This window comes from Triticum aestivum, chromosome 7B (genome assembly GCF_018294505.1).
Source record: "Triticum aestivum cultivar Chinese Spring chromosome 7B, IWGSC CS RefSeq v2.1, whole genome shotgun sequence".
Lineage (NCBI taxonomy): Eukaryota > Viridiplantae > Streptophyta > Magnoliopsida > Poales > Poaceae > Triticum > Triticum aestivum.
This window is the reverse complement of record NC_057813.1, coordinates 99,404,647-99,431,843: the sequence shown is the minus strand read 5'-3', so window position 1 is coordinate 99,431,843 and position 27,197 is coordinate 99,404,647. Positions and strand designations below refer to the sequence as shown.

At 43.6% G+C, this 27,197-nt stretch overlaps 2 protein-coding genes and 1 pseudogene across 2 annotated transcripts; 2 read left to right on the top strand and 1 right to left on the bottom strand.

The window, feature by feature from the left end:
• Positions 1–1,820: 1,820 nt before the first annotated feature.
• LOC123160041 (4'-phosphopantetheinyl transferase HetI-like) lies at positions 1,821–6,407 on the top strand (annotated as a pseudogene).
• A 926-nt stretch (positions 6,408–7,333) lies between these two features.
• LOC123160042 (RNA-binding protein L) lies at positions 7,334–7,955 on the top strand. Its single transcript, XM_044577867.1, has one exon. It carries the CDS (start codon positions 7,384–7,386, stop codon positions 7,792–7,794), a length of 411 nt encoding a protein of 136 aa, XP_044433802.1. The 5' UTR covers positions 7,334–7,383; the 3' UTR covers positions 7,795–7,955.
• Positions 7,956–10,030: 2,075 nt separating this feature from the next.
• Positions 10,031–12,057, bottom strand: LOC123157719 (uncharacterized). Its single transcript, XM_044575954.1, has 2 exons — positions 11,887–12,057; positions 10,031–11,183 (listed from the first exon to the last, which is right to left on the bottom strand). The coding sequence occupies exons 1-2, from the start codon at positions 12,055–12,057 to the stop codon at positions 10,368–10,370; spliced, it is 987 nt and encodes a 328-aa protein (XP_044431889.1). The 3' UTR covers positions 10,031–10,367.
• Positions 12,058–27,197: the final 15,140 nt, after the last annotated feature.

The following is a 27,197-nucleotide window of genomic DNA, read 5'->3' as shown; positions in this document are numbered from 1 at the left end:
CCTGCATGCATCATATTAGTACTCCCTCCGTTTCTAAATATTTGTCTTTCTAAAGATTTCAACAAGTGACTACATACGAAGCAAAATGAATGAATCTACACTCTAAAATATGTCTACATACATTCGTATGTTGTATTCCATTTGAAATGTCTAAAAAGACAAATATTTAGGAACGGAGGGAGTACTAAAAAAGTGGAAACTTACCTGGGACTCACCGAGACATAGGGGCAACTCACGCCGCCAATCGGACCTTTTCCGCGCCCTCCGCTCGCCAACGCATTGGTCAGATCTACACAGACGAACGCCAGATGTGGTTGGCGCGCTAATTTTCTGACAACAGTCCAAACGACCGCCAAATCTTATGGGCGAGCCAAAAAAATATTGGTATGGTGCGTTTTCGTTTCGATCCAAACGCACCCCGAGGCTTGATAGCGCGACTATGCGGGCACGTTTAATGGATAGGAGGCATCAAGACTGCCACACGCCAACGCCAAAGATTTTTTTGAGTTATGATCCAAGTCCACGTGTAGATGCCGTCGTGGTGTGAGGAGGAGGAAAACACGATCTCCCCAGCGACATCCCAAGTAGTAGGTCACAATGCAATGCGCCCCATCGAGTCCAATAGAGCGGGCAAGCAGGGTTTACACCCAGAGCCCTTGCATAGGGGAAAATACCACAACTGCGCCCCAAGAGGAGCATGATGCCCATAGGCGTCATCATTGTCGGTGGAGTGCAAAGCGTCCACTCTGTATCTGTTTGTGTCACGTCTAGGAACCTAAGCCATCGATCCTACCAAGGGGAGGGGCATCATGAACGAATCTAGGCCTACAGATCGAGATTTGGGCTTAGTCACTGCCACCGGCAGCAACACCATGCGCGGGACCACCTGCCGACACTCCTCCTGCCATCCACACGACCAAGGGGAGTAAGCAACACTGTCTCCACGTTGCTTGCCATCCACACGACCAAGGGGAGTAAGCAACACCATCTCCACGTTGCTTACCAGAGAGCCAACCGTGCAACCCACCATACAAGGTCGTCACTCCCGCATCCCAAGATCCACATGGATCCACACGCCCACCACCGACAGGCTACCAAATTACCACTAACCATCCACTGTACCCCCCCCCCCCCCTCACGACATGGATGAAGGTGGCTGAGGGCATGTCCTGGCCAACAACACCTGGGCTTGCAGCGACTCCATATAGACCAGACCTCTCAGAACTATATCTCCAAGAAGGAAATGACAACAACACGCCATCGTGCTCGGTCTAGAAGACCAGACCAAGATTTTTCACCCGGAGTCAAAGGTGGAGGGGTACCCGTCGACAATGCGTGTCGGCGGCCGTCAGCAACGGCGACGGGGAGGAGAGCACGGTTGGATACGGTGACGGAAAACCTAAACCATCCTAGTTGTCAGGGGAGTTGCACAATTACCGATATAATGCGGGGTTCTTTTGAAATAAGTATTTGTATATGAATTACATCGGATTGCTACTAGTCTACTAACCTGGTTTACTCATTGTGATGTCAAACCTGTTTTGCTCATTGTGAATTCCCACGCACCCTAATATTATGACCGAGGGCCATTAAGAGAAAATAAAATCTGACCGAGGGCCTTCAATGGAGACACTGCCGCCGCCTTGCTCCTTGCGGTCTGCCTCTGGAGCTGTGCCACCGCCGAGCCGCTTCTCTCCGACACCCCCTGTCCATAATCTACACTGCCGTCGAGCCATCAACCCGCCGACGCCCCCGCTACAAGCCAAACTGGGCGGCACATGCCAAGCAGCATGCACCGCCACCTCCCCCGCTGCCGCGCGATGCCTCTACCACCGCCCCCGCCTCCTCCGAGGACGTTGGGATTCCCGGCAGGCGCCTCTTTGCGCCCCTCCCGCCCGCGCCGCCTCTGCAGTCCAGAAGGTGCACCCCCTTCTCTGCCTTCGTTTATCTGTATGTTGCAGGTTATAGTTTTGCGGAGCCTGAGTACGGCTATGTTGCTAGAAGCTAGATACATGATATATTGATGCCCAACATATGTGTATCAGTGTTTGGTGATATGGCATTTTCAATTACGTGTATTTGAATATAGGGAGTGCATTATACTAGTCAATGTTAGAGGAAGCTAAGATGTTGCTAGCTTCTTAGCTGCTAATCCATAGCCTGTCTTGTTCATTAAATGTCAAATATGTACAGTCCTTAATTTCTTATGGGCATGATTGTAGGATAGTACATGAACATTGAACAAATAAAAATTTAAACAACTGTTGCAGAATGAGACGATTGTTTGCTTTTTGTTTTGAGGTACAGCGATTGTTTGCTAGGGCTGTAGTTTTGTGGATTTCATTTGGGCTGGTGCTGGGCATTCACTGAAGGACTTCTGGCCCAAGAATTATCAGGGACTATTGTGTTTTATTTTACTGGAATTAATCATATGGCACAAACGTTCACTGCACTGTCCCAAAGTGTGACACAGCCTGCTCCGTCGATTACACGTGGCTGCAATTGATTCTTCCGTCGTCATGACATCATCCATGATTTGGCAGCGTTTTCGGCCGTCGCGCTCTAGTGCATTCCTTTATTTATATTTGAAAATGTTAGTTCCACTATACTCCCTGATATGTGCGTCTCCCCATATTGACATGTGGATACATGATAGATTTTGGTGGTTAAGTGTTCTCTGGGGTTGGGCAAAGCCTGTATCGTAATGAGACTATACTCCTGTACATTTACAAATGGTTGATTTTTCTTTCTTGTAATAGTTGTTTGGTGCATTAGAATATTTCGAGGACATAAGTTTATGTGTTTATCTCTTTTGTAGAGAGGTGCATGTTTGGTATCTTTGCCCGGGTGAGCTGAATGATCAGTCCCAACTAGAGATGTATAAACAACTCCTTTCTCCTGCTGAAAAGGAGTATGCTGACTCTATAAAGGAAACAACGTTGCGGAAGCATGCTATGTTGTCCTGTGCATTGAAGCGCACCACCCTCTCAAGATGTATGTAACCACCAACTTCCTTTTGCATTGTCTGTCACATTTAATTGAAGTTTCATTCCTGTTTCTATCATTCAAGAGACAGTGTTGTCTATATTCTTGTTAATAGGAATTAGGAAAATTGTCTGCTGATGTTTGATTCACAAGTGTATATTGCTTAGAATTAACAACACATAGGATCCTCTCCTTGGGGGTGGTGACTCTATAAAAAAACACTTTTCTTAGTCTATATACTGTAATTATGGGGAAAACTCGGTATTGTTGTAACAAAAATAGTATAATATTTCCGGGGATTCAGCTATTTTATGCAATTTATTGCTTTGGATGCACTGAGTCCATGATTTATTCCCTTTGAACTTTTTCCTGTATATAGGTGCATGGCTTCCATTCGTGCATTTTTGTACGTGAACAGCAGGAGCTCTGCCTTTGCATTGTAGGAGACCATTCAAGCATTCATCTGTCTTAATATATGGAGAACATATGGTTCAAGATCAATGTAACTTTTGACCTCTTGCATCCACAAATGACTTTGTCTTTCTCAAGTAACACTTTAGGACCTATTAGGTGCCCAATCACTTTCTGATGCATGTGCTGTTCCCATAAAGAGTCATAAAAATGGAGAATGAAACCATCTGCCCTTTGACTTGTAATAATATGGAAGCTTGTCACGCTGCTCTATTATCTTGTCAACAATTAGAATATATGCTTGTTTTGTCTGTTGTTACTGATAGCATAACAGGAATACTGATATGTCATTGCTTATTGCTAATCTGTTTAAATTAGACTGGATACAGATTGTAAAATTGATCCGAGGTCGTTTGAGTTTATGTACAACAATTTTCACAAACCTGAGGTAAGAGGTTAGTCTTCAGTGGTTCTTTTTTTCTGCAATTTAAAGCCTTGTAACAACTGCCTTTGGCTGCTTTCCATGTCTGATCAGATATTGTGGCCATCCGATGATATTGTGGAGCTGCCCTTGCATTTCAACATTTCACACACTACTTCTTTGATTGCCTGTGGCATTGCCATGGATGCTAATGTATGTTCTTTGTCCCTGTGACAGCCAAAAGTGAGAAAGACATGACCATGTTTCTGTTGCTGTGGAAGTTATTCAGTTGATATTGCTGTTTTATGTACCTTTTTAGATTGGCATTGATATTGAAGAGAAGAAGCGGAAGACAACCAAGAGTATTTTATCTCTTGCTCGTTGTTTTTTCACCCCTTCAGAAGCTCATTATCTCACTGAGATTTCTGATTCGTATGCTCAGGAAAAGGAATTCTTCAAACTATGGACTCTTAAAGTTAATGAGTCTCTCTTTGGCCCTCTACTTTATAGCCCTTTCCTATGCAACCACTTCATTGTGCTATACATTCCTTAGAACATTGCGAAGTTATGTTATTTTTTACTACAAGGCTAGAACATATCAACTGCCCTATCATGTAGTGTAAGATACCACTTCAAAGATTAAAACATTGTAGCTGACTTCGTTGTTCTTTGCTATAGAAATGCAGGTTTGGTATATGTATCTAGTGCAAGCTCTTTTTAGATGTTAACTTGCTAACTCCACATATAACTATATTGAATAAATCAAATTGAAGTACACGTAGGTGGGCATCTTATGAATGGTCCATTTGCGGAAAAAGGAATGTTATGCACCAAATATTGCCTATTTGAATTAATGGCTACTGATACGATGTTGCACATTGAAGGATCATTGATTTCTAAATTTATAGGAAGCATATGTAAAGGCTCTCGGATTGGGTTTGTCAGGTGCTCCACTCAATGAGTTTACAATCAACTTGAAAACAAGCAAGGGAATTCGGGTTTCTAAGGTATGTAGCTTTTACCTTTCCCCTTCTTTCTTTTTTTGACATATAATCAGGGAGCTTTAGAACTATGTGTGTGAACAAAATTTCACGTGACATTTGTAACACCTTCTGACATGTGACACCTACGTCTTGGCCCAACGGTCAGATGTCATGTTAAGTGAATTTTATACGAAAAAATGCTGCTATGGGATGGTGTACTGCTGGTTCTTAAAACAACCGGTCTAGCATCTCACCTTCTATTTTGGTCATCTCTGTCAATGGTTGAGATGTAATATTCCCTACCACTCACTCTCACATATCATTTCAGCCTTTTTTTTTCTCACTGCACGGGCTCCAGCATGTTCCAAAATATTGTATAGCGTATGTTTTGCAAATTTTAAGACATGTTTTGCAGCAGGTTAATCAGGTTTTGCCGTAATCCAAACCAAGTTTCACTAAACAATTCAATGCATTTTACATGGATCTGAACCAAGCCAATAAATTTGAGGAGACTCATAGTTGTTTGACCTTTTATTTATCTTTTTTGGCATGTGTTTCGCATGTATTTCAGGGTTTCATGCAAGAATCACAAGAAATTCTCAAATTCCACATGTGTCACATATTTTATAGCAGAAATCAGTATTTCATCAAATAGAAAAACAATGGGGCAAACCTCCAAATAAGAAAGCAAAATAAGTAGAAAACAGCATGTGTGTGGTCCACCATGTGCTGTGCAATCACGCCAGGCATGGCCAATGCATAGCCCAGGGTGATGCCCCGTAGGCCACGCAGGATCGGATGTCAGGAAAATAGGTTCGGATGGAGCAGCGGGATCCTCTGTAGGAGGCGGGTGCTTGGGGAGAAAAGTATGGTCCGGTGCATAAAGCTAAAAAGGTTGAAGTGGAGAGTAGAGATGCATGTGTAGTGGAAGTATTTATTTTCTATTCTTTGATGAGGCCCACTAGTGGTAGCTTGCATTGGGGAGAAAAAATCAATGTAGATGCCTCAATCTACTTTTTGTCATGGGGCATCTGTATCCATATGCCACCATTGTACATGCCCTCAAACCATTGCGTGCACACGGAATCAAAAGTAGATGCCTTCCCTGTTTTTTGGCTTTTGCATGGTAACTGTCCTAATTTTTTTCGTTAGGGATAAGTGTCTGTTTTTTACTCTTCATAGGACATCAGCGAAGTCAGGTGCATTATGTTATTGCAACCTAACAGTAAATCATCTTTATCGGTCTGCCTTGACTCTCGTCGGATTTTCCAGGCATCGAAAGTATGTAATGATTCCAACTCTGGGTGTGATCGTCTGTCTGAGAATTGGCTATTTGCACTCGCGAAGCTAAATAGTTCTCATTACATGTCAGTTTGTATGGAGGATGACACGAGATGTCAAGGTTTGTATTGCCAGCCTTGGGACAAAGAGTTTGGTTATCTTCATTCTTTCGGTCACTCCATTATATACTATTGATGTATATATGTTCATATGTTTCAGGTCCTGAAAATAGTCCAGCGCCAGTAGGATTAAAAGTATGGAAGACCATACCATTTGTAGAAGATACACTTGTCTCTGGAACGGAAGCTGTTAAACTTATTGCTTGACCGTACGATTTCACCAGATCATAGTATGATGCAAGATTTCGTGTTTCACCAAGTAGGAGGCTAAACACTGAGAATTCTTGAGGCATCAGTTAACTCTCTGCCCGCAATATTTGGGGTACTCAGGAAAGCTGCAGGTTGTGCTTCGCTTTTCCCCCTCCTGTTGGTTCCCTGGGGCAGTCGTTTTTTTATCGGTCTGGTCCGGCTTATGTACTTGTTGTCAGATTGCGCGTTGCTGATTTTTGGCAATAAATAAACATCATCTGGTTTATTCTTTTGTTTGCAGGTAATGTGATTTATTCTTCAATTATCTGGAAAGCTCAGGATGATCAATCATGTGATTTTCGGGAGTATTAGAAAATCAACTTTTACAAATAACTGCTCATATGCTCTTGTGTTGTAACTGAAGTACTGAACCGAAGATCTTAGGACAGTGTTGGTTGTGAGCAGTTATTTCTAAAGCTGTTTTTTGTGTTTAGCACAAAAACACGACTTTAGCACATCCAACACATCGCGTTTTTTGTGTTGGATGTGCTAAACTCGTGTTTCTTGTGGGGAGAATGTCATGTTTTTCGTTGGAAAAGTATGGTAGGCACCGAAACTGCGTTTGCACTATGACAAAGTGGCTGACGTAGGTGAAGATAGTCGTGGTGTAGCCCCAGTATGCACACACGTTGAATCGATATAATAGAACTGGAAACTACTTTTGTTTTTTCCCCTTGAATCTTGCTGGAAACTGCTGCTACGTACGCACTCGTGTATATCCAGTTATCTCGAAGCTGACCATGAGAAGTGACAGAGCGGCCAGTGTCTCCGTCTCCATAAGCTAGCGTAGGGCATCTCAGCCTCCAACACATGGCTCTCCATGTGTCACGGTGCATGCAGCCCTACCTCTACACCCAGACCGATTATATAACCCTCCACCGCAACACACGAACGCCAAGAATATCCAACAACAACTACGGCAACATCCAATACTATGACGCTTCTCTTGCTGCATGCCTTGCTGCTTGCCAGTGCAGCTGCGGCAGCAGCAGCATCTGAGGCCGGCGACGCTGCAGGCGGCAACGCCACCACGGCTCAAGGCCTGTGCAACGGCGCCGGATGCCAGCCACCACCGCAGCCGCTGCCGATCTACGGTGGCCCTCCTCCATCGCCGCCATCAACGACACCGCCCTCACCGGGCATGCAGGGACCGTGCCCGCCGGCGACACCCGTTTGCTGCGGCGGCCAAAACACGCCTCAGCAGCCGTACTACCAGGCGCCTCCGATCAGCTACCTTCCCTACTACAACGAGTCTGCTTCTTCAGTGCTCGTGCCACCGACTCCCGTCGCCGCCGTTGCCTATTACGTGATCTTACCATGTCTCTTGCTTTGGGTTGTGGTGTAACGGTGAACACTGAAGCCTCATCCAACATCAACAGAAGATTGGAGATTGGACTCGCCATAAAGAAAAGACTGTACTAGAAGGAGGGTTGCGTCTTGGCACGCCCTTTTTCTCTTTGTCGTTGTAAAAGTGGTTCTGTAGCCAAAGTACCTTTCTCAGCTCAACTCAAATGCTCCTGGTCGTGAACAGTAAAATCGAAAAAAACAATTTCAAAAAATCTGACTTTTTTCGCAAACTTTAAGGAATGTTTGATTGGTTGCAAAGTTTCATTATGAAATCACAAGGATTGAAGTTGTGGCAAGAAAAAAAATCAGTTGATACGGAGCTAACTCGCTTAGACTTGGATTTGGAATTGGGTGCTAAGAGCATCTCTAGCAGACCTCTTAAAGCGATCAAACCCATTAAAAAAAGATATTTACAATTTCGGTCACAAAGGACACCTAGCCGATCCTAGTTTCGGTAAAAAAAGAAAGGCGCTTAGCCGATCCCGTAAAACTTGTTCGGTCTTTGAACTTTTATAGGGCACTGAAAATCCATCCACGAGAACCTCGTGTGTACAATTTCAAAGATAATACCAACCCGTAAACCTGTAAAACCTCGTCGGAGCACACGCACCATTGTGGAACTGGCCAGAATCTAACCAGAACTCACCGAAATCCGTCGCCGCACGTTGGAAGAAGTCGCCGCACGCCGGTTCAAATTGCGGGCGGCTCGACCTCCACTGCCGAAGCGAGGCCATTTACGAGCAGGACAGAGCAGGCCACAGGCGGGGCGGCACCGGAGAAGGCGGGGGAGGTCAATCAGGGACGGCCAGGCGCACCAAGGAGCGCGCGCTCGGGGCGGGTGGCACAGGGCTCCACCACTGCACGTGTGGCCGGGAACGGGTGGCGCCGAGGCGAGGAGGGCGGCGCAAAAAGCTATAGTAAGATATAATTTTATTTACAGAGTTTGCTTTGCCGGAGCAATTTCGTATTATAAAAACGGTTTACGGTGCATTTTATACGTGTTTTTAAGGGTTAAGTTATACGGGATGTGTGTTAGGGATGCTTTAAGCGCCTAAGCGTGACGAGGGAAGTAAATTGGCACGCAGATGTGGTTCGGCGAGTGATGTATGCTTTGCTGGTTGATACAACTGCGCAAATGATTTTGTCGGGATCCTCGAGAACAGTCTTTTGTGTGGAGCTTGGGGTTGTGCGAAATGGCTTTGCGTATGATGAAAGCTCATCACCCATCCACGTAATTCATCCAACGGCTCATGGTGTACTAAAACCGTACAAACTTTGTCATACGTGTAGCAGGCCTCGGGTAGTAAGGACGTGTTTGGTTAATGGTTATCATCCCTAAATTTACATGTATTGCATACTTGTCTTAGTTCAGCTTGACTGAGCAAAAATAGCCTAAAAATCAACATCCGCATATTATTTGGTAGCCCGCATTGCGTCAGTGGCTATTTTAGGGTCGGCTATTTGGTTGCACGCATATGTACTTTAGAAGTGAGCAGATGCAAACCACAGCTGTTTGACTGCGTGCATATATGTGTTATGCTCACCCCTTTTAAATGAGGTAATAGCACCCCAGGTACCCTAACTTGCACAGAATGTGATGATTCAGTCCCAAACTTGCAAAACTTGACTCCACCATACCCCAACTTGCACCTCATATGATGATTTAGTCCCAGGCCAATCACAGCTCGACAATTGGCAGCCAGGTGGCTGGACCGGTCAGCGCTTTTGCAAAAAACATCCCTGCCTTTTTTCCTATTCAACCCGCACTCTCTCCACTCGAGCCTTCCAGGAAGGTTGTGGCAATAATATAAACCCAAACTTAAGTTAGTCGTGAAAAGGTCTATTGGATCCAAATAAACATGCAATTCAGATAACTACAGAAACAGTCAACACCACCAAACAGTACAAATGCAGATATCACCACCGACCAGCATTTAGTCATGCAGATATCACCAGCAAACAATCCTACTGCTTTTGATAAGCTTTCACATCAGAAACATTCAGAAATCAGAATTGAACAGAGCTGACATGTTGCTGTGCAGAATTAGTCATGCATAGGTGTTTCACATACAGAGGGGAGTTCTTGATTAGTTAAGAAAAGCTCAAATTTCAGTAAAGTTAATCCATATTTCCATGCTTGTCTACCAAAGAAATTATAAGTGTTTCACATCAAAAACATACAGAAGTGCAGAGACTGACAATTCATCTACTCACATAAAGAGGGGAGTTCTTGATTAGTCAAGAAAAGCTCAACTTTCAGGAAATTGTATCAGTAAACAGTTAAGTCGTGCATAGGTGTTTCACATCAGAAACTTACAGAAGTGCAGACTCGAGACTGACAATATATATCCACACTTGAAAGATTAGTCGTGCAAAGGTCAATACAGGGACAGTCAACACGTATATATATTCAATATGCATCGATCTACTACTAGTCAGCACAGTTCTGCAGATGTGGACATGCTTTCACATCAGATTCAGAAACATCAAAGTCTCTGAATTAAACCGATCAAAAAGATCCAATAATAATAATGCAAGCGGCAAAACAGAGTAGAGGAGGCTGGATCGAGTTTAATCTGAGCAGTACCTGTAGATGTCGGCGTATGAGTTGACGTAGGGGATGAAATCCGAGTAGTACATCCCGCCGGAGAGGGGGCCGATGGAGCGGGTGACCCTGCCATCGAAGTCGACGGCGAGCACGAGCTGCTCGAAAGGATCCCACATGACCACCTCGGCGGCGCCCTGGAGCGGAGCAGGGTCATCCTGCCGTGGCCCGTGGTAGCCCATCTTGTTGGCGTGGAACTGGCCCGCCCAGGCCCAGGTGACCTGGTCGGCGCCGTCGCCGGGCACCATGTAGAGCACGGCCACCTCCTTGGCGGGCTGGTCGACGCAGGCGACGCAGAAGTTGCCCTCCATCTCTCCGATCTCCCAGTCCTTGCGGCCCTCGACCTCCTGGGGCGCGGGGATGAGGTCGACGCAGCCCGTCTCCGGGGTGTAGCAGAGGATGTGGCCGATGGTGGTGCGGAAGAAGGCGCGGCCGCGCGCGCCGACCCCGGACTGGGCGACGACCGTCTCGGGCGCGCAGATGTCGTCCCCGACGCGCCAGTCCCAGGTGCGGGTGGAGAAGGACTCGACGGCCCAGACGCCGTCGTGGACCTGGTAGGTGACGACGACGTGGTAGTGGCGGAAGCCGACGGCGCCGGCGGCGCCCACGTCGTCGTCCTCGAAGGCGATGACGACGGCCGGGTCGGCGTCGAGCCGGTGGTCGCGGTTCTGGTAGGGGAGGCGCACGCGGCGGAAGGTGAGCCGGTTGGCTATGTAGTAGAAACCGGTGGCGCAGCCGCGGAGGCAGACGAGGCCGCGCGCCGAGGCGAGCACCGACACCCTCTACGGGTGAAGTGGAGGATTCGTTCCGGCAGATTTAATTCAGGTGGAGAGAATGCGGGTTGAATAGGGAAAAAGGCAGGGACGTTTTTGCAAAAGTGCGTGCACTGACCGGTCCAGCCATCTGGCTGCCAATTGTCGAGCTGTGATTGGCCTGGGACTAAATCATCACATGAGGTGCAAGTTGGGGTATGATGGAGTCAAGTTTTGCAAGTTTGGGACTGAATCATCACATTCTGTGCAAGTTAGGGTACCTGGGGTGCTATTACCTCCTTTTAAATCTGGTGGCCTTACCACCACATTTACAACACAACAGCTCCAGCACATGACAGATAAACAAGCAACAAATAGCATGTTAAACAACAAATAAACATGCATACTAGCAGTAGGGATAAGGTTTAAGACACCAGGGTGTTGATCCCTGCCAAAATATTAACAGTTTCACAACAGAAGTTCAAACCATCACGACAAACTATTAACAAGTTCATACTAAAGACTTCAAACTAACTGGTGATCTAGATCGCGAGACTGATGTTGTCGATGCAACGGACCCTCACATGATGGAGCTGTCATGGTTGTAGATCTGCACCTTAAGGCCAAGCTCGAAGAACCGCGGGACGAGGAGGTCACTAGGGATGATCCCGTGACGGCGGTAGAAGTACTGCCAACCCCCATCAAGGACCATCTAACCCTGGAAGTTCTGGACCTGAACCAAGCACTCCCACCACTTGTTCGTCGATAGCCACTGCTTCATCACCTCAGTGAACTTGTGAGGGATGATGAGAATGGCGAGATCCTTCATGTCCTTGATCTGAACATAGAAGTGAAGCGGCTCCCGCCCCCCTCTTTGTGGTCGGTCATCGGATCTTGTCCCCATGGTCGTGGCTGGCTCATGGCAGCGACCCTGCCAGGGAGGTTCACCCTCTTAGCCACCGGTTCGTCGGGATCAGGTCCTCAACGCCCTCGGCACCAACCACGACCCGCGCTCCTTCACCGGCTACGTCTAACTCCGTTTTCACGATCTTGTCGGGTTTTGTGTTAGTAACAGAGCATTGCCAATCATCAGTGCTATGATCATTGGCAACTGCGCCTTATCAGTGGCAGTTCGAAAGGATCGAGATGGACCTAGAGGGGTAGGGTGAATGGGTACAACTACAAATTTAATTATTACTTAGGAATTTTAGGCAATAATGCGGAATATGTAAGTAAGCCTAACAATTGCAAGTATGACACTAAGAGCTAAGCAAGATAAACAAGTGGCACAAATATATGAGTAAGCATGCACAATATGATAAACGTAAGTGCAAGAGACAAGTAACCACAAGTTGGGAGTTAGGGTTAGGAATAACCGTAACTCCGAGAGATAAGGATGTATGCCGATGTTCACTTCCTTGGAGGGAAGCTACGTCACCGTTTAGAGAGGTGGATGTTACCACGAAGGCACACCAACACCACGAAGGCTCACCCTATTCTCTCTTTGAGACAACACCACGCAGGCGTTTCTCAACCACTAGTGGTAGACTTGGGGTGATCTCCAAACCCTCACAAACTTTGCCGGGGGGTAATCACAATGGTCGATTCCTCTCTGAAAGACTCCTACCGCCTAGGAGTCTCCAACCTCCAAGAGTAACAAGAACGATGGGTAAAAGCTCAAGACTTGCTCAAATCACGAATTCCTTTGGTGCAAAGAAGGGGAAGGAGTGGATCTATCACTTGATCGGACAACTTCTCTCAAATGCTCTCAAATCCCTTGGGGATCTAAGATTTGGTGTGGAGGAGTGAGAGAGAGAGAGAGTGAAATGTGTTCTAGGGTTTGTTCAAAGTGAATGGCCAACCCTCTCTCATGGGGAAGAAGGGCTATATATAGTGTGAGCACAAATATGGCCGTTGTAGTGCAAGTGAATGGGGAGGCCGGACATCTGGGCAAGGTTGCCAGACATTCGGGCTGGTGAGACACTTAAAGAACAGAGGAGAAGCACAGATAAAAACAGAGGGGCCGAACATACAGGGCAAAGCCCGGACATCCGGCAACACAGGAAAGATCGGACGTCCAGCAACTACGTGCAAACCTAATGGAGTCAAGATGACAGGTAGCCGGACATCCGGAGCAAAGTCCGAATATCCGGCGTGGCTTGGAGACCCGGACATCTGGGGTGCAGCCCGGACATCCGTCAAGAACGTGTAGACCTACTAGTGTCTAAAACAGCAAGGAGCCGGACATCCGGCGAGAGGGCCGGATATCTAAGGTGCGGCCTAGACATCCGAATGGAAGCTTAGACATACGACATGGGAGCAAAACGAACATATGCACCAGAGTATTTTTTTTGTGTGACCCTAAGATTTTGAAGCTAGGAATTATTGTAGCTTGAGCAAGTCTTTCACTAACCCTACCGATCCCCTCATAATAGTGCGGTATCCTATACTCAAAAAATTAAATGATGCACTCTTTTTGATACTTCTTGCTTGAGTATACTTCGGGTAAAATCATCTTCGTATGCTCAGGATCCACACACATAGATGACCCGGGGACTAACACCTGAGATTTACTTGACAAACATAGTTAGACCCCTATATGTAAATTGTCATCAACATCAAAACATGATGTAAGGGCATGATTGCACTATCAATCTCCCCCTTTTTATTTGTTGATGACAATCATACATGTAGTATCATAGATGCAATAAATAAATTTAGCATTGACAATCATGAGAGCAAAAGTACAAAATATGTTTATTTTTCTATTTGCTTTTAGCTCCCCCTCATTGTGTGCATGAGATGAATATGTTAGGATGTACAACACCAACTCACATGGTAGCATATGTAGCTCAAAGAGATATAAATGTGAGAGACATGCACATATGAAACCATCATATGTTAGGATGTACAACACCAACTCACATGGTAGCATATGTAGCTCAAAGAGATATAAATGTGAGAGACATGCACATATGAAACCATCATACCACATAGACTAAAACATTTCATAGCCACAAGGATAATAACATAGTATCAAACTATAAAATAACATAGTCTCAAATGATATAATAACATAGTCTCAAATAATCAAGTTGTTGGAGAACGTAGCAATAATTCAAAATTTTCTACGCATCACCAAGATCAATCTATGGAGATTCTAGCAACAAGAGAGGGAGAGGATGAGCTTCTTCATACCTTTCAAGATCGCTAAGTGGAAGCGTCACTAGAACGCGGATGAGGGAGTCGTACTCGCGGCGATTCAAATCGTGGAAGATCCGATCTAATGCCGAATGGATGGCGCCTCCGCGTTCAACACATGTACAGCCCGCGGACATCTCCTCCTTCTTGATCCAGCAAGGGGGAGGAGAAGTTGAGGGAGAGCTCCGACAGCACGATGACGTGGTGGTGGAGCTTGCAGTTCTCCGGCAGGGCTTCGCCAAGCACTACGGAGGAGGAGATGGTGTTGGAGAGGGGTAGGGCTGCGCTAGGGGAAGGGTGTGGCAGCCCTCCCATCCCCCCACTATTTATAGGGGAAAGGGGAGAGGGGGTGCTACCTCTTGAGCACTACGTTGGATTTCCCCGAAGAGGAGAGGATGATGCAGTAAAGTAGCGTAAGTATTTTCCTCAGTTTTTGAGAACCAAGGTATCAATCCAGTAGGAGACCACGCACAAGTCCCTTGTACCTACACAAAACGATAGCAACTCGCAACCAACGCTTAGGGGTTGTCAATCCCTTCACGGTCACTTACGAGAGTGAGATCTGATAGAGATAATATTTTGGTATTTTTGATAGATAGATGCAAAGTAAAAAGTAAAGGCAAAGTAAAAATAAAGCAAGTAAATAAAGTGATATAGATTGATATGATGAGAATAGACCCGGGGGCCATAGGTTTCACTAGTGGCTTCTCTTGAGAGCATAAGTACTCTACGATGGGTGAACAAATTACTATTGAGCAATTGACAGAATTGAGCATAGTTATGAGTATATCTAGGCGATGATCATGTATATAGGCATCACGTCCAAAACAAGTAGATCGAAACGATTCTGCATCTATTACTATTACTCCACTCATCGACCGCTATCCAGCATGCATCTAGAGTGTTAAGTAAAAACAGAGTAACACCATAAGCAAGATGACATGATGTAGAGGGATAAATTCATGCAATATGATAAAAACCCCATCTTGTTATCCTTGATGGAAACAATACAATACGTGCCTTGCAACTCTTTCTATCATTGAGTAAGGACACCGCAAGATTGAACCCAAAGCTAAGCACTTCTCCCATTGCAAGAACTACCAATCTAGTTGGCCAAACCAAAAAGATAATTCGAAGAGACTTGCAAAGATAACTCAATCATACATAAAAGAATTAAGAGAAGAATCAAATATTTTCCATATATAATACTGGATCATAAACCCACAATTCATCGGTCTCAACAAACACACCGCAAAAAGAAGATTACATCGAATAGATCTCCACGAGAGAGGGGGAGAACATTGTATTGAGATCCAAAAAGAGAGAAGAAGCCATCTAGCTACTAGCTATGGACCCGAAGGTCTGAAGTAAACTACTCACACTTCATCAGAGGGGCTATGGTGATGATGTAGAAGCCCTCCGTGGTGGATGCCCCCTCCAGCGGAGCTCCGGAACAGGCCCCAAGATGGGATCTCGTGGATACAGAAAGTTGCGGCGGTGGAATTAGGTTTTTGGCTCCTGTTCTGATCGTTCGGGGATACGTAGGTATATATATGAGGAAGGAGTACGTCGGTGGAGCTCCGAGGGTCCCACGAGGTAGGGGGCGCGCCCAGGGGGGGCGCGCCCTCCACCCTCGTGACCGCCTTTGGCGCTTCTTGGAGTAGGGTCCAAGTCTCCTGGGTCACATTCGGTTGGAAAATCACGATCCCGAAGGTTTCATTCCGTTTGCACTCCGTTTGATATTCTGTTTCTTCGAAATACTAAAAAAGGCAAAAAAACAGCAATTCTGGGCTGGGCCTCCGGTTAATAGGTTAGTCCCAAAAGTAATATAAAAGTGAAAAATAAAGCCCAATATAGTCCAAAACAGTAGATAAAGTAGCATGGAGCAATCAAAAATTATAGATACGTTGGAGACGTATCAAGCACCCCCAAGCTTAATTCCTGCTCGTCCTCGAGTAGGTAAATGATAAAAAAGAATTTTTGATGTGGAGTGATACTTTGGCATAATTTCAATGTAAATCTTCTTAATTGTGATATGAATATTCAGATCCAAAAGATTCAAGACAAAAGTTCATATTGACACAAAAATAATAATACTTCAAGTGTACTAATCAAAGCAATCATGTCTTCTCAAAATAACATGGCAAAAGAAAGTTCATCCCTACAAAATCATATAGTTAGGCTATGCTTCATTTTCATCACACAAAGATGTTCCCAACTTCTATACCCCCGATGACAAGCCAAGCAATTGTTTCATACTTAAATAATCTCACACTTTTTCAACCTTCATGCAATACATGAGCATGAGCCATGGATATAGCACTATGGGTGGAATAGAATATGATGACGGGGATTGTGTGGAGAAGACAAAAAAGAGAAAGTCTCACATTGACGAGGCTAATCAACGGGCTATGGAGATGCCCATCAATTGATGTCAACATGAGGAGTAGGGATTGCCATGCAACGGATGCACTAGAGCTATGAATGCTCAACAAAAGAAAACGAGTGGGTGTGCATCCAACTTGCTTGCTCACGAAGACGTAGGGCATTTTGAGGAAGCCCATCGTAGGAATATACAAGCCAAGTTCTATAATGAAAAATTCCCACTAGTATATGATAGTGATAACACATGAGACTCACTACATGAAAAAACAAGGTGCTACTTTGAAGCACAATATATGAGACTCACTACATGAAGAACAAGGTGCTACTTTGAAGCACAAGTGTGGAAAAAGAGATAGTAGCATTGCCCTTTTTATATATTTTTTGGGCCTTTCTTTTTTTCTTTTTGGACTTTCTCTTTTTTTATTTGGGCAATGCTCTAATAATGATGATCATCACACTTCTATTAATTACAACACAAGGATTACAACTCGAAACTTAGAACAAGATATGACTCTATATGAATGCCTCCGGCGGTGTACCGGGATGGTGCAATGAATCAAGAGTGACATGTATAAAAATAATGCATGGTGGCTTTGCCACAAATACGATGTCAACTACAAGATCATGCAATGGCAATATGACAAAAGTAATGCATGTCATGATGATGATGGTGGAAGTTGCATGACAATATATCTCGGAATGGCTATGGAAATGCCATAATAGGTAGGTATGGTGGCTGTTTTGAGGAAGATATAAGGAGGTTTATGTGTGATAGAGCGTATCGTATCACGGGGTTTGGATGCACCGGCGAAGTTTGCACCAACTCTCAAGGTGAGAAAGGGCAATGCACGGTACCGAAGAGGCTAGCAAAGGCGGAAAGGTGAGAGTGCGTATAATCCATGGACTCAACATTAGTCAAAAGAACTCATATACTTATTGCAAAAATTTAGAAGTCATCAAAAATTCAAGTACTATGCGCATGCTCCTAGGGGGATAGATTGGTAGGAAAAGACCATTGCTCGTCCCCGACCGCCACTCATAAGGATGCACAAGCCAGGTACACTTCATGTTTCAAACTTGTTACATAACTTTAAGCATACGTGCATGCTACGGGATTTGCAAACTTCAACACAAGTATTTCTCAAATTCATAATCACCCAACTAGCACGACTATGATATTATCACCTCCATATCTCAAAACAATTATCAAGCATCAAACTTATCTTCATATTCAATTCACTCAAAAGAAAGTTTCACATATCTTGAACACCAAGTATATTAACATTAAGCAAATTACCATGCTATTAAAGACTCTCAAAATAATCTAAGTGAAGCATGAGAGATCAAATAGTTTCTTTAAAACAAATCCACCACCGTGCTCTAAAAGATCTAAGCGAAGTACTAGAGCAAAAATTATCACGCTCAAAATATATAAGTGAAGCACTATGAGCAAAACTATCAAGCTCAAAAGATATAAGCGAAGCACATAGAGTATTCTAACAAATTCCAAATCATGTATGGCTCTCTCAAAAGATGTGTACAGCAAGGATGATTGTGTTAAACTAACAAGCAAATACACAAATAATACAAGACGCTCCAAGCAAAACGCATATCATGTTGGTGAATAAAAATATAGCTCCAAGTAAATTACTGATGGAAGTGGACGAAAGAGGGGATGCCTTCCGGGGAATCCCCAAGCTTTGACTTTTTGGTGTCCTTGGATTATCTTAGGGGTGCCATGGGCATCCCCAAGCTTAGGCTCTTGCCACTCCTTGTTCCATAATCCATCAGAAGAATTCATCCAAAACTTGAAAACTTCACAACACAAAACTCAACAGAAATCTCGTGAGCTCCGTTAGAGAAAGAAAACAAAAGACTACTTCGAGGTACTGTAATGAACTCATTCTTTGTTTATATTGGTGTTAAACCTACTGTATTACGACTTCTCTATGGTTTATAAACTAATTTACTAGCCAAAGATTCATCAAAATAAGCAAACAACACACGAAAAACAGAATCTGTCAAAAACAGGACAGTCTGTAGCAATCTGTAAGTAACGCAAACTTCTGGAACTCTAAAAATTCTACCAAAATAGTAAGTCCTGGAAAATCTGTTTATTGATCAGCAGCAAAAAGAATCAACGCAAAGGAACGTTCCTGTAATTTATCATAATTATATTCGTGCATGCAAAGTTTCTGTTTTTCAGCAGAATCAAATCAACTATCATCGTAGGTTATCCTATAGGTCCTACTTGGCACAAACACTAACTAAAACATAAAACCACATCCAAACAGAAGGTAGATGGATTATTTATTCCTAAACAGAAGCAAAAACAAAAAACACAAAATAAAATTGGGCTGCCTCCCAACAAGAGCTATCGTTTAACGCCCCTAGCTAGGCATAAAAGCGAGGATAGATCTAGGTATTGCCATCTTTGGTAGGCAATCCATAAGTGGCTCTCATGATAGATTCATAAGGTAATTTTATTTTCTTTCTAGGGAAGTGTTCCATACCCTTCTTTAAGGGAAATTGGAATCTAATATTCCCTTCCTTCATATCAATAATTGCACCAGTCGTTCTAAGGAAAGGTCTACCAAGAATAATAGGACAAGAAGGATTGCAATCTATATCAAGAACGATAAAATCTACAGGCACATAATTCCTATTTGCAACAATAAGAACATCATTAATTCTTCACATAGGTTTTTTAATAGTGGAATCCGCAAGATGCAAGTTTAGAGAGCAATCATCAAAATCACGGAAATCTAGCAAATCATAGAAAGTTTTGGGAATAGTAGAGACACTAGCACCCAAATCACATAAAGCATGAAACTCATAATCTTTAATTTTAATTTTAATAGTAGGTTCCCACTCATCATAGAGTTTTCTAGGGATAGAAACTTTCAACTCAAGTTTTTCTTCCTAAGATTGCATCAAGGCATCAACAATGTGTTCGGTAAAGGCTTTATTTTGACTATAAGCATGAGGAGATTCTAGCACGGATGGCAACAAGGAAATACAACCAATCAAAGAGCAATTTTCATAATTAAATTCCTTGAGATCCAAAATAGTGGGTTTAGCAACATCACGGTTTTTATTTATTTCAATCCCACTTTCATTAATTTCATCATCAAGATCTAGAAACTCCAAATTCTTAGAACGCCTTCTAGGTAAAGGAAGATAATCTTCAGATTCATCAAGATTCATATTGCAAAACAAAGATTTAATGGGGGACACATAAATAACTTTTAGATCTTCATCTTGATTTTCATAGGGATTGGAAGAACACGCTTTAATAAAGGCATCTTTGGAAGCACGCATCCTAGCAGTTCTTTCCTTGCACTCATCAATGGAAATTCTCATGGCTTTGAGAGACTCATTGATATCATGTTTAGGAGGAATAGATCTAAGCTTTAAAGAATCAATTTCAAGAGAAATTCTATCAACGTTCCTAGCCAAATCATCAACTTTAAGCAATTTCTCTTCAAGCAAAGCATTAAAATTCTTTTGTGAATTCATAAACTCTTTAACACTACTCTCAAATTCAGAGGGCATCTTATTAAAATTTCCATAAGAGTTATTGTAGGAATTTCCATAATTATTAAAGGATTACTAGGATAAGGCCTAGGATTAAAATTCCCTCTATAAGCGTTGTTTCCAAAACTATTCCTACCAACAAAATTCACATCCATAGATTCATTATTATTCTCAAGCAAGGTAGATAAAGGCATATCATTGGGATCAAGAGGAGTATTTTTAGGAGCAAACATCTTCATAAGTTCATCCATCTTTTCACTCAAAACATTGATTTCTTCTATAGCATGCACTTTCTTACTAGAAGATCTTTCGGTGTGCCATTGAGAATAATTAGCCATAATATTATCAAGCAATTTGGTAGCATCCCCTAACGTAATTTCCATAAAAGTGCCTCCCGCGGCCGAATCTAAAAGATTTCTAGAAGCAAAATTCAATCCGGCATAAAAATTTTGTATGATCATCCATAAATTCAAACCATGAGTAGGGCAATTGCGAAGCATTAATTTCATTCTTTCCCAAGATTGGGAAACATGCTCCTGATCAAGTTGTTTAAAATTCATGATATCGTTCCTAAGAGTGATAATCTTAGCAGGAGGAAAATACTTAGAGATAAAAGCATCTTTGCACTTGTTCCAAGAATCAATACTATTTTTAGGCAAAGATGAAAACCAAACTTTAGCATGATCTCTAAGTGAAAACGGAAATAACTTCAATTTGACAATATTGTTATCCGTATCTTTTTTCTTTTGCATATCACACAAATCAACAAAATTGTTTAGATGAGTAGCGGCATCTTCACTAGGAAGGCCGGTGAATTGATCTTTCATAACAAGATTCAATAAAGCGGTATTGATTTCACAATACTCATCATTATTAAGAGGAGCAATCAGAGTACTAAGGAAATCATTATTATTGGTATTCGGGAAATCACACAATTTGGTATTAGCTTGTGCCATGGCAACAAGTAATCCAACACACAAGCAAACAAAAAGGCAAAGGGAAAAAGGCAAACGGAAAGAGAGGTGGAGACTGGGAAAGAGAGGGCGAATAAAACGGCAAGGGTGAAGTGGGGGAGAGGAAAACGAGAGGAAAATGGCAAATAATGTAATGCGAGAGATAGGGATTGCGATGGGTACTTGGTATGGTTGACTTGCTTGCGTGAGCCTCCCCGGCAATGGCGTCAGAAATTCTTCTTGCTACCTCTTGAGCACTGTGTTGGATTTCCCCGAAGAGGAGAGGATGATGCAGTAAAGTAGCGTAAGTATTTGCCTCAGTTTTTGAGAACCAAGGTATCAATACAGTAGGAGACCACGCACACGTCCCTCGTACCTACACAAAACGATAGCAACTTGCAACCAACACTTAGGGGTTGTCAATCCCTTCACGGTCACTTACAAGGGTGAGATCTGATAGAGATAATATTTTTGGTATTTTTGATAGATAGATGCAAAGTAAAAAGTAAAGGCAAAGTAAAAACAAAGGAAGTAAATAAAGTGATATAGATTGATAGGATGAGAATAGACCCGGGGGCCATAGGTTTCACTAGTGGCTTCTCTCGAGAGCATAAGTACTCTACGGTGGGTGAACAAATTACTGTTGAGCAATTGACAGAATTGAGCATAGTTATGAGTATATCTAGGCGATGATCATGTATATAGGCATCACGTCCAAAACAAGTAGATCAAAACAATTCTGCATCTACTACTATTACTCCACTCATCGACCGCTATCCAGCATGCATCTAGAGTATTAAGTAAAAACAGAGTAACGCCGTAAGCAAGATGACATGATGTAGAGGGATAAATTCATGCAATATGATAAAAAAACCATCTTTTTATCCTCGATGGCAACAATACAATACGTGCCTTGCAACTCTTTCTGTCACTGAGTAAGGACACCGCAAGATTGAACCCAAAGCTAAGCACTTCTCCCATTGCAAGAACTATCAATCTAGTTGGCCAAACCAAAAAGATAATTCGAAGAGACTTGCAAAGATAACTCAATCATACATAAAAGAATTCAGAGAAGAATCAAATATTTTCCATAGATAATACTGGATCATAAACCCACAATTCATCGTTCTCAACAAACACACCGGAAAAAGAAGATTACATCGAATAGATCTCCACGAGAGAGGGGGAGAACATTGTATTGAGATCCAAAAAGAGAGAAGAAGCCATCTAGCTACTAGATATGGACCCGAAGGTCTGAAGTAAACTACTCACACTTCATCGGAGGGGCTATGGTGATGATGTAGAAGCCCTCCGTGGTGGATGCCCCCTCCGGCGGAGCTCCGGAACAGGCCCCAAGATGGGATCTCGTGGATACAGAAAGTTGCGGCGGTGGAATTAGGTTTTTGGCTCCTGTTCTGATCATTCAGGGATACGTAGGTATATATAGGAGGAAGGAGTACGTTGGTGGAGCTCCGAGGGGCCCACGAGGTAGGGGGCGCGCCCCCCCGGGGGGGGGGGGGGAGGGCGCCCTCCACCCTCGTGACCGCCTCTGGCGCTTCTTGGAGTAGGGTCCAAGTCTCCTGGGTCACGTTCGGTTGGAAAATCATGATCCCGAAGGTTTCATTCCGGTTGGACTCTGTTTGATATTCTGTTTCTTTGAAATACTGAAAAAGGCAAAAAACAGCAATTCTGGGCTGGGCCTCCGGTTAATAGGTTAGTCCCAAAAGTAATATAAAAGTGAAAAATAAAGCCCAATATAGTCCAAAATAGTAGATAAGTAGCATGGAGCAATCAAAAACTATAGATACGTTGGAGACGTATCAGGGAGCCGGCCCCCTTAGATCTCATCTAAGGGGGGGTGTGGCCAAGTGGGGGAGCTTGCCCCCAAGTTGGTGGGAGGTGCCCCCACCCCCTACGGTTTTCAACCCTAGGCGCCTTGGGCCCTTGGGGGAAGCACCAGTCCACTATGGGCTGGTTCCCACCCTTGTTTAGCCCATTGAGTCCCCCGTGGAAGGTGGACCCACCCGGTGGACCCCCGGACACCTTTCGATGGTCCCGGTACAATACCGGTAACCCCCGAAATTATTCCGGTGACTGACACTGGACTTCCCATATATAAATCTTTACCTCCGGACCATTCCACAATTCCTCGTGATGTCCGGGATCTCATCCGGGACTCCTAACAACATTCGGTAACCGCACACTAATTCCCATAACAACTCTAGCGTCACCGAACCTTAAGTGTGTAGACCCTACGGGTTCGGGAATCATGTAGATGACCGAGACAACTCTTTGGCCACTAACCAACAGCGGGATCTGGATACCCATGTTGGATCCCACATGTTCCATGATGATCTCATCAGATGAACCACGATGTCGGGGATTCAATCAATCCCATATACAATTCCCTTTGTTAATCGGTACGTTACTTGCCCGAGATTCGATCGTCGATATCTCAATACCTTGTTCAATCTCGTTACCGGCAAGTCACTTTACTCGTTCTGTAATGCATGATCCCGTGACTAACTACTTTGTCACATTGATCTCATTATGATGATGCATTACCGAGTGGGCCCAGAGATACCTCTCCGTCATACAGAGTGACAAATCCCAGTCTCGATTCGTGCCAACCCAACAGACACTTCCGGAGATACCTGTAGTGTACCTATATAGCCACCCAGTTACGTTGTGACGTTTGGTACACCCAAAGCATTCCTACGGTATCCGGGAGTTGCACAATCTCATGGTCTAAGGAAATGGTAATTGACATTAGAAAAGCTTTTAGCAAACGAACTACACGATCTTGTGTTATGCTTAGGATTGGGTCTTGTCCATCACATCATTCTCCTAATGATGTGATCCTGTTATCAATGACATCCAATGTCCATGGTCAAGAAACCACGACCATCTGTTGATCAACGAGTTAGTCAACTAGAGGCTCGCTAGGGACATGTTGTGGTCTTATGTATTCACACATGTATTACGGTTTCTGGTCAATACAATTATAGCATGAACAATAGACAATTATCATGAACAAAGAAATACAATAATAACCATTTTATTATTGCCTCTAGGGCATATTTCCAACAGTCTCCCACTTGCACTAGAGTCAATAATCTAATTACATTGTGATGAATCGAACACCCATAGAGTTCTGGCGTTGATCATGTTTTGCTCGTGGAAGAGGTTTAGTCAACGGATCTGCGACATTCAGATCCGTATGCACTTTACAAATATCTATGTCTCCATCTTGAACATTTTCACGAATGGAGTTGAAGTGACGCTTGATATGCCTGGTCTTCTTGTGAAACCTGGGGGGCAATAGCACCAGTGTTGTTATAGAAGAGAGTCATCGGGCCCGACGCATTGAGAATAACTCCTAGGTCAGTAATGAACTCCTTCATCCATATTTCTTCATGTGCTGCCTCCGAGGCTGCCATGTACTCCACTTCACATGTAGATCCCGCCACGACGCTTTGCTTGCAACTGCACCAGCTGACTGCCCCACCATTCAAAATATACACGTGTCCGGTTTGTGACTTGGAGTCATCTAGATCTGTGTTGAAGCTAGCATCGATGTAACCCTTTACGACGAGCTCTTCGTCACCTCCATAAATGAGAAACATATCCTTAGTCCTTTTCAGGTACTTCAGGATATTCTTGACCACTGTCCAGTGTTCCATGCCGGGATTACTTTGGTACCTCCCTACCAAACTTACGGCAAGGTTTACACCAGGTCTGGTACACAACATGGCATACATAATAAACCCTATGGCTGAGGCATAGGGGATGACACTCATCTTTTCTCTATCTTCTGCCGAGGTCGGGCATTGAGCTGTGCTCAATTTCACACCTTGCAAAACAGGCAAGAACCCCTTCTTGGACTGATCCATATTGAACTTCTTCAATATCTTATCAAGGTATGTGCTTTGTGAAAGACCGATGAGGCGTCTTGATCTATCTCTATAGATCTTGATGCCTAATATGTAAGGAGCTTCTCCAAGGTCCTTCATTGAAAAACACTTATTCAAGTAGGCCTTTATGCTTTCCAAAAGTTCTACATCATTTCCTATCAATAGTATGTCATCCACATATAATATGAGAAATGCTACAGAGCTCCCACTCACTTTCTTGTAAACGCAGGCTTCTCCATAAGTCTGCATAAACCCAAACGCTTTGATCATTTCATCAAAGCGAATATTCCAACTCCGAGATGCTTGCACCAACCCATAGATGGAGCGCTGGAGCTTGCACACCTTGTTAGCATTCTTAGGATCGACAAAACCTTCCGGCTGCATCATATACAATTCTTCCTTAAGGAAGTCGTTAAGGAATGCCGTTTTGATGTCCATTTGCCATATTTCATAATCATAGAATGCGTCAATTGCTAACATGATTCAGACGGACTTCAGCTTCGCTACGGGTGAGAAGGTCTCATCGTAGTCAACCCTTAAACTTATCGATAACCCTTAGCGACAAGCCAAGCTTTATAGATGGTCACGTTACCATCTGCGTCAGTCTTCTTCTTAAAGATCCATTTATTTTCTATGGCTCGCTGATCATTGGGCAAGTCTGTCAAAGTCCATACTTTGTTTTCATACATGGATCCTATCTCGGATTTCATGGCTTCAAGCCATTTGTTGGAATCTGGGCCTGCCATCGCTTCTTCATAGTTCAAAGGTTCGCCGTTGTCTAACAACATGATTTCCAGGACAGGGTTGCCATACCATTCTGGTGTGGAACGTGTCCTTGTGGACCTACGAAGTTCAGTAGCAACTTGATCCAAAGTGCCTTGATCATCATCATTAACTTCCTCTCTAGTTGGTGTAGGCACCATAGAAATATCTTCCTAAGCTGTGCTACTATCCGGTTCAAGAGGTAGCACTTCATCAAGTTCTACTTTCCTCCCACTTACTTCTTTCAAGAGAAACTCTTTCTCCAGAAAGGATCCGTTCTTGGCAACAAAGATCTCGCCTTCGGATCTGAGGTAGAAGGTATACCCAATGGTTTCCTTAGGGTATCCTATGAAGACACATTTTTTTGACTTGGGTTCAAGCTTTTCAGGTTGAAGTTTCTTGACATAAGCATCGCATCCCCAAACTTTTAGAAACGACAGCTTAGGTTTCTTTCCAAACCATAAATCATACGGTGTTGTCTCAACGGGTTTAGACGGTGCCCTATTTAAAGTGAATGTGGTTGTCTCTAAAGCATAACCCCAGAATGATAGCGGTAAATCGGTAAGAGACATCATAGATCGCACCATATCCAATAGAGTGCGATTACGACGTTCAGACACACCATTACGCTGAGGTGTTCCAGGCGGTATGAGTTGTGAAACAATTCCACATTTCCTTAAGTGCGTACCAAACTCGTGACTCAAATATTCTCCCCCACGATCTGATCGTAAGAACTTTATTTTCCTGTCACGTTGATTCTCCACCTTACTCTGAAATTCCTTAAACTTTCCAAAGGTCTCAGACTTGCGTTTCATTAAGTAGACATACCCATATCTACTTAAGTCATCAGTGAGGGTGAGAACATAACGATAGCCACCGCGAGCCTCAACGCTCATTGGACCGCACACATCAGTATGTATGATTTCCAACAAGTTGGTTGCTCGCTCAATTGTTCCGGAGAACTGAGTCTTGGTCAACTTGCCCATGAGGCATGGTTCGCATGTGTCAAATGATTCATAATCAAGAGACTCCAAAAGTCCATCTGCATGGAGTTTCTTCATGCGTTTGACACTAATGTGACCAAGGCGGCAGTGCCACAAGTATGTGGGACTATCATTATTAACCTTACATCTTTTGGTATTCACACTATGAACATGTGTAACATCACGTTCGAGATTCAACAAGAATAAACCATTGATCAGCGGGGCATGACCATAAAACATATCTCTCAAATAAATAGAATAACCATTATTCTCGGATTTAAATGAGTAGCCATCTCGCATTAAACGAGA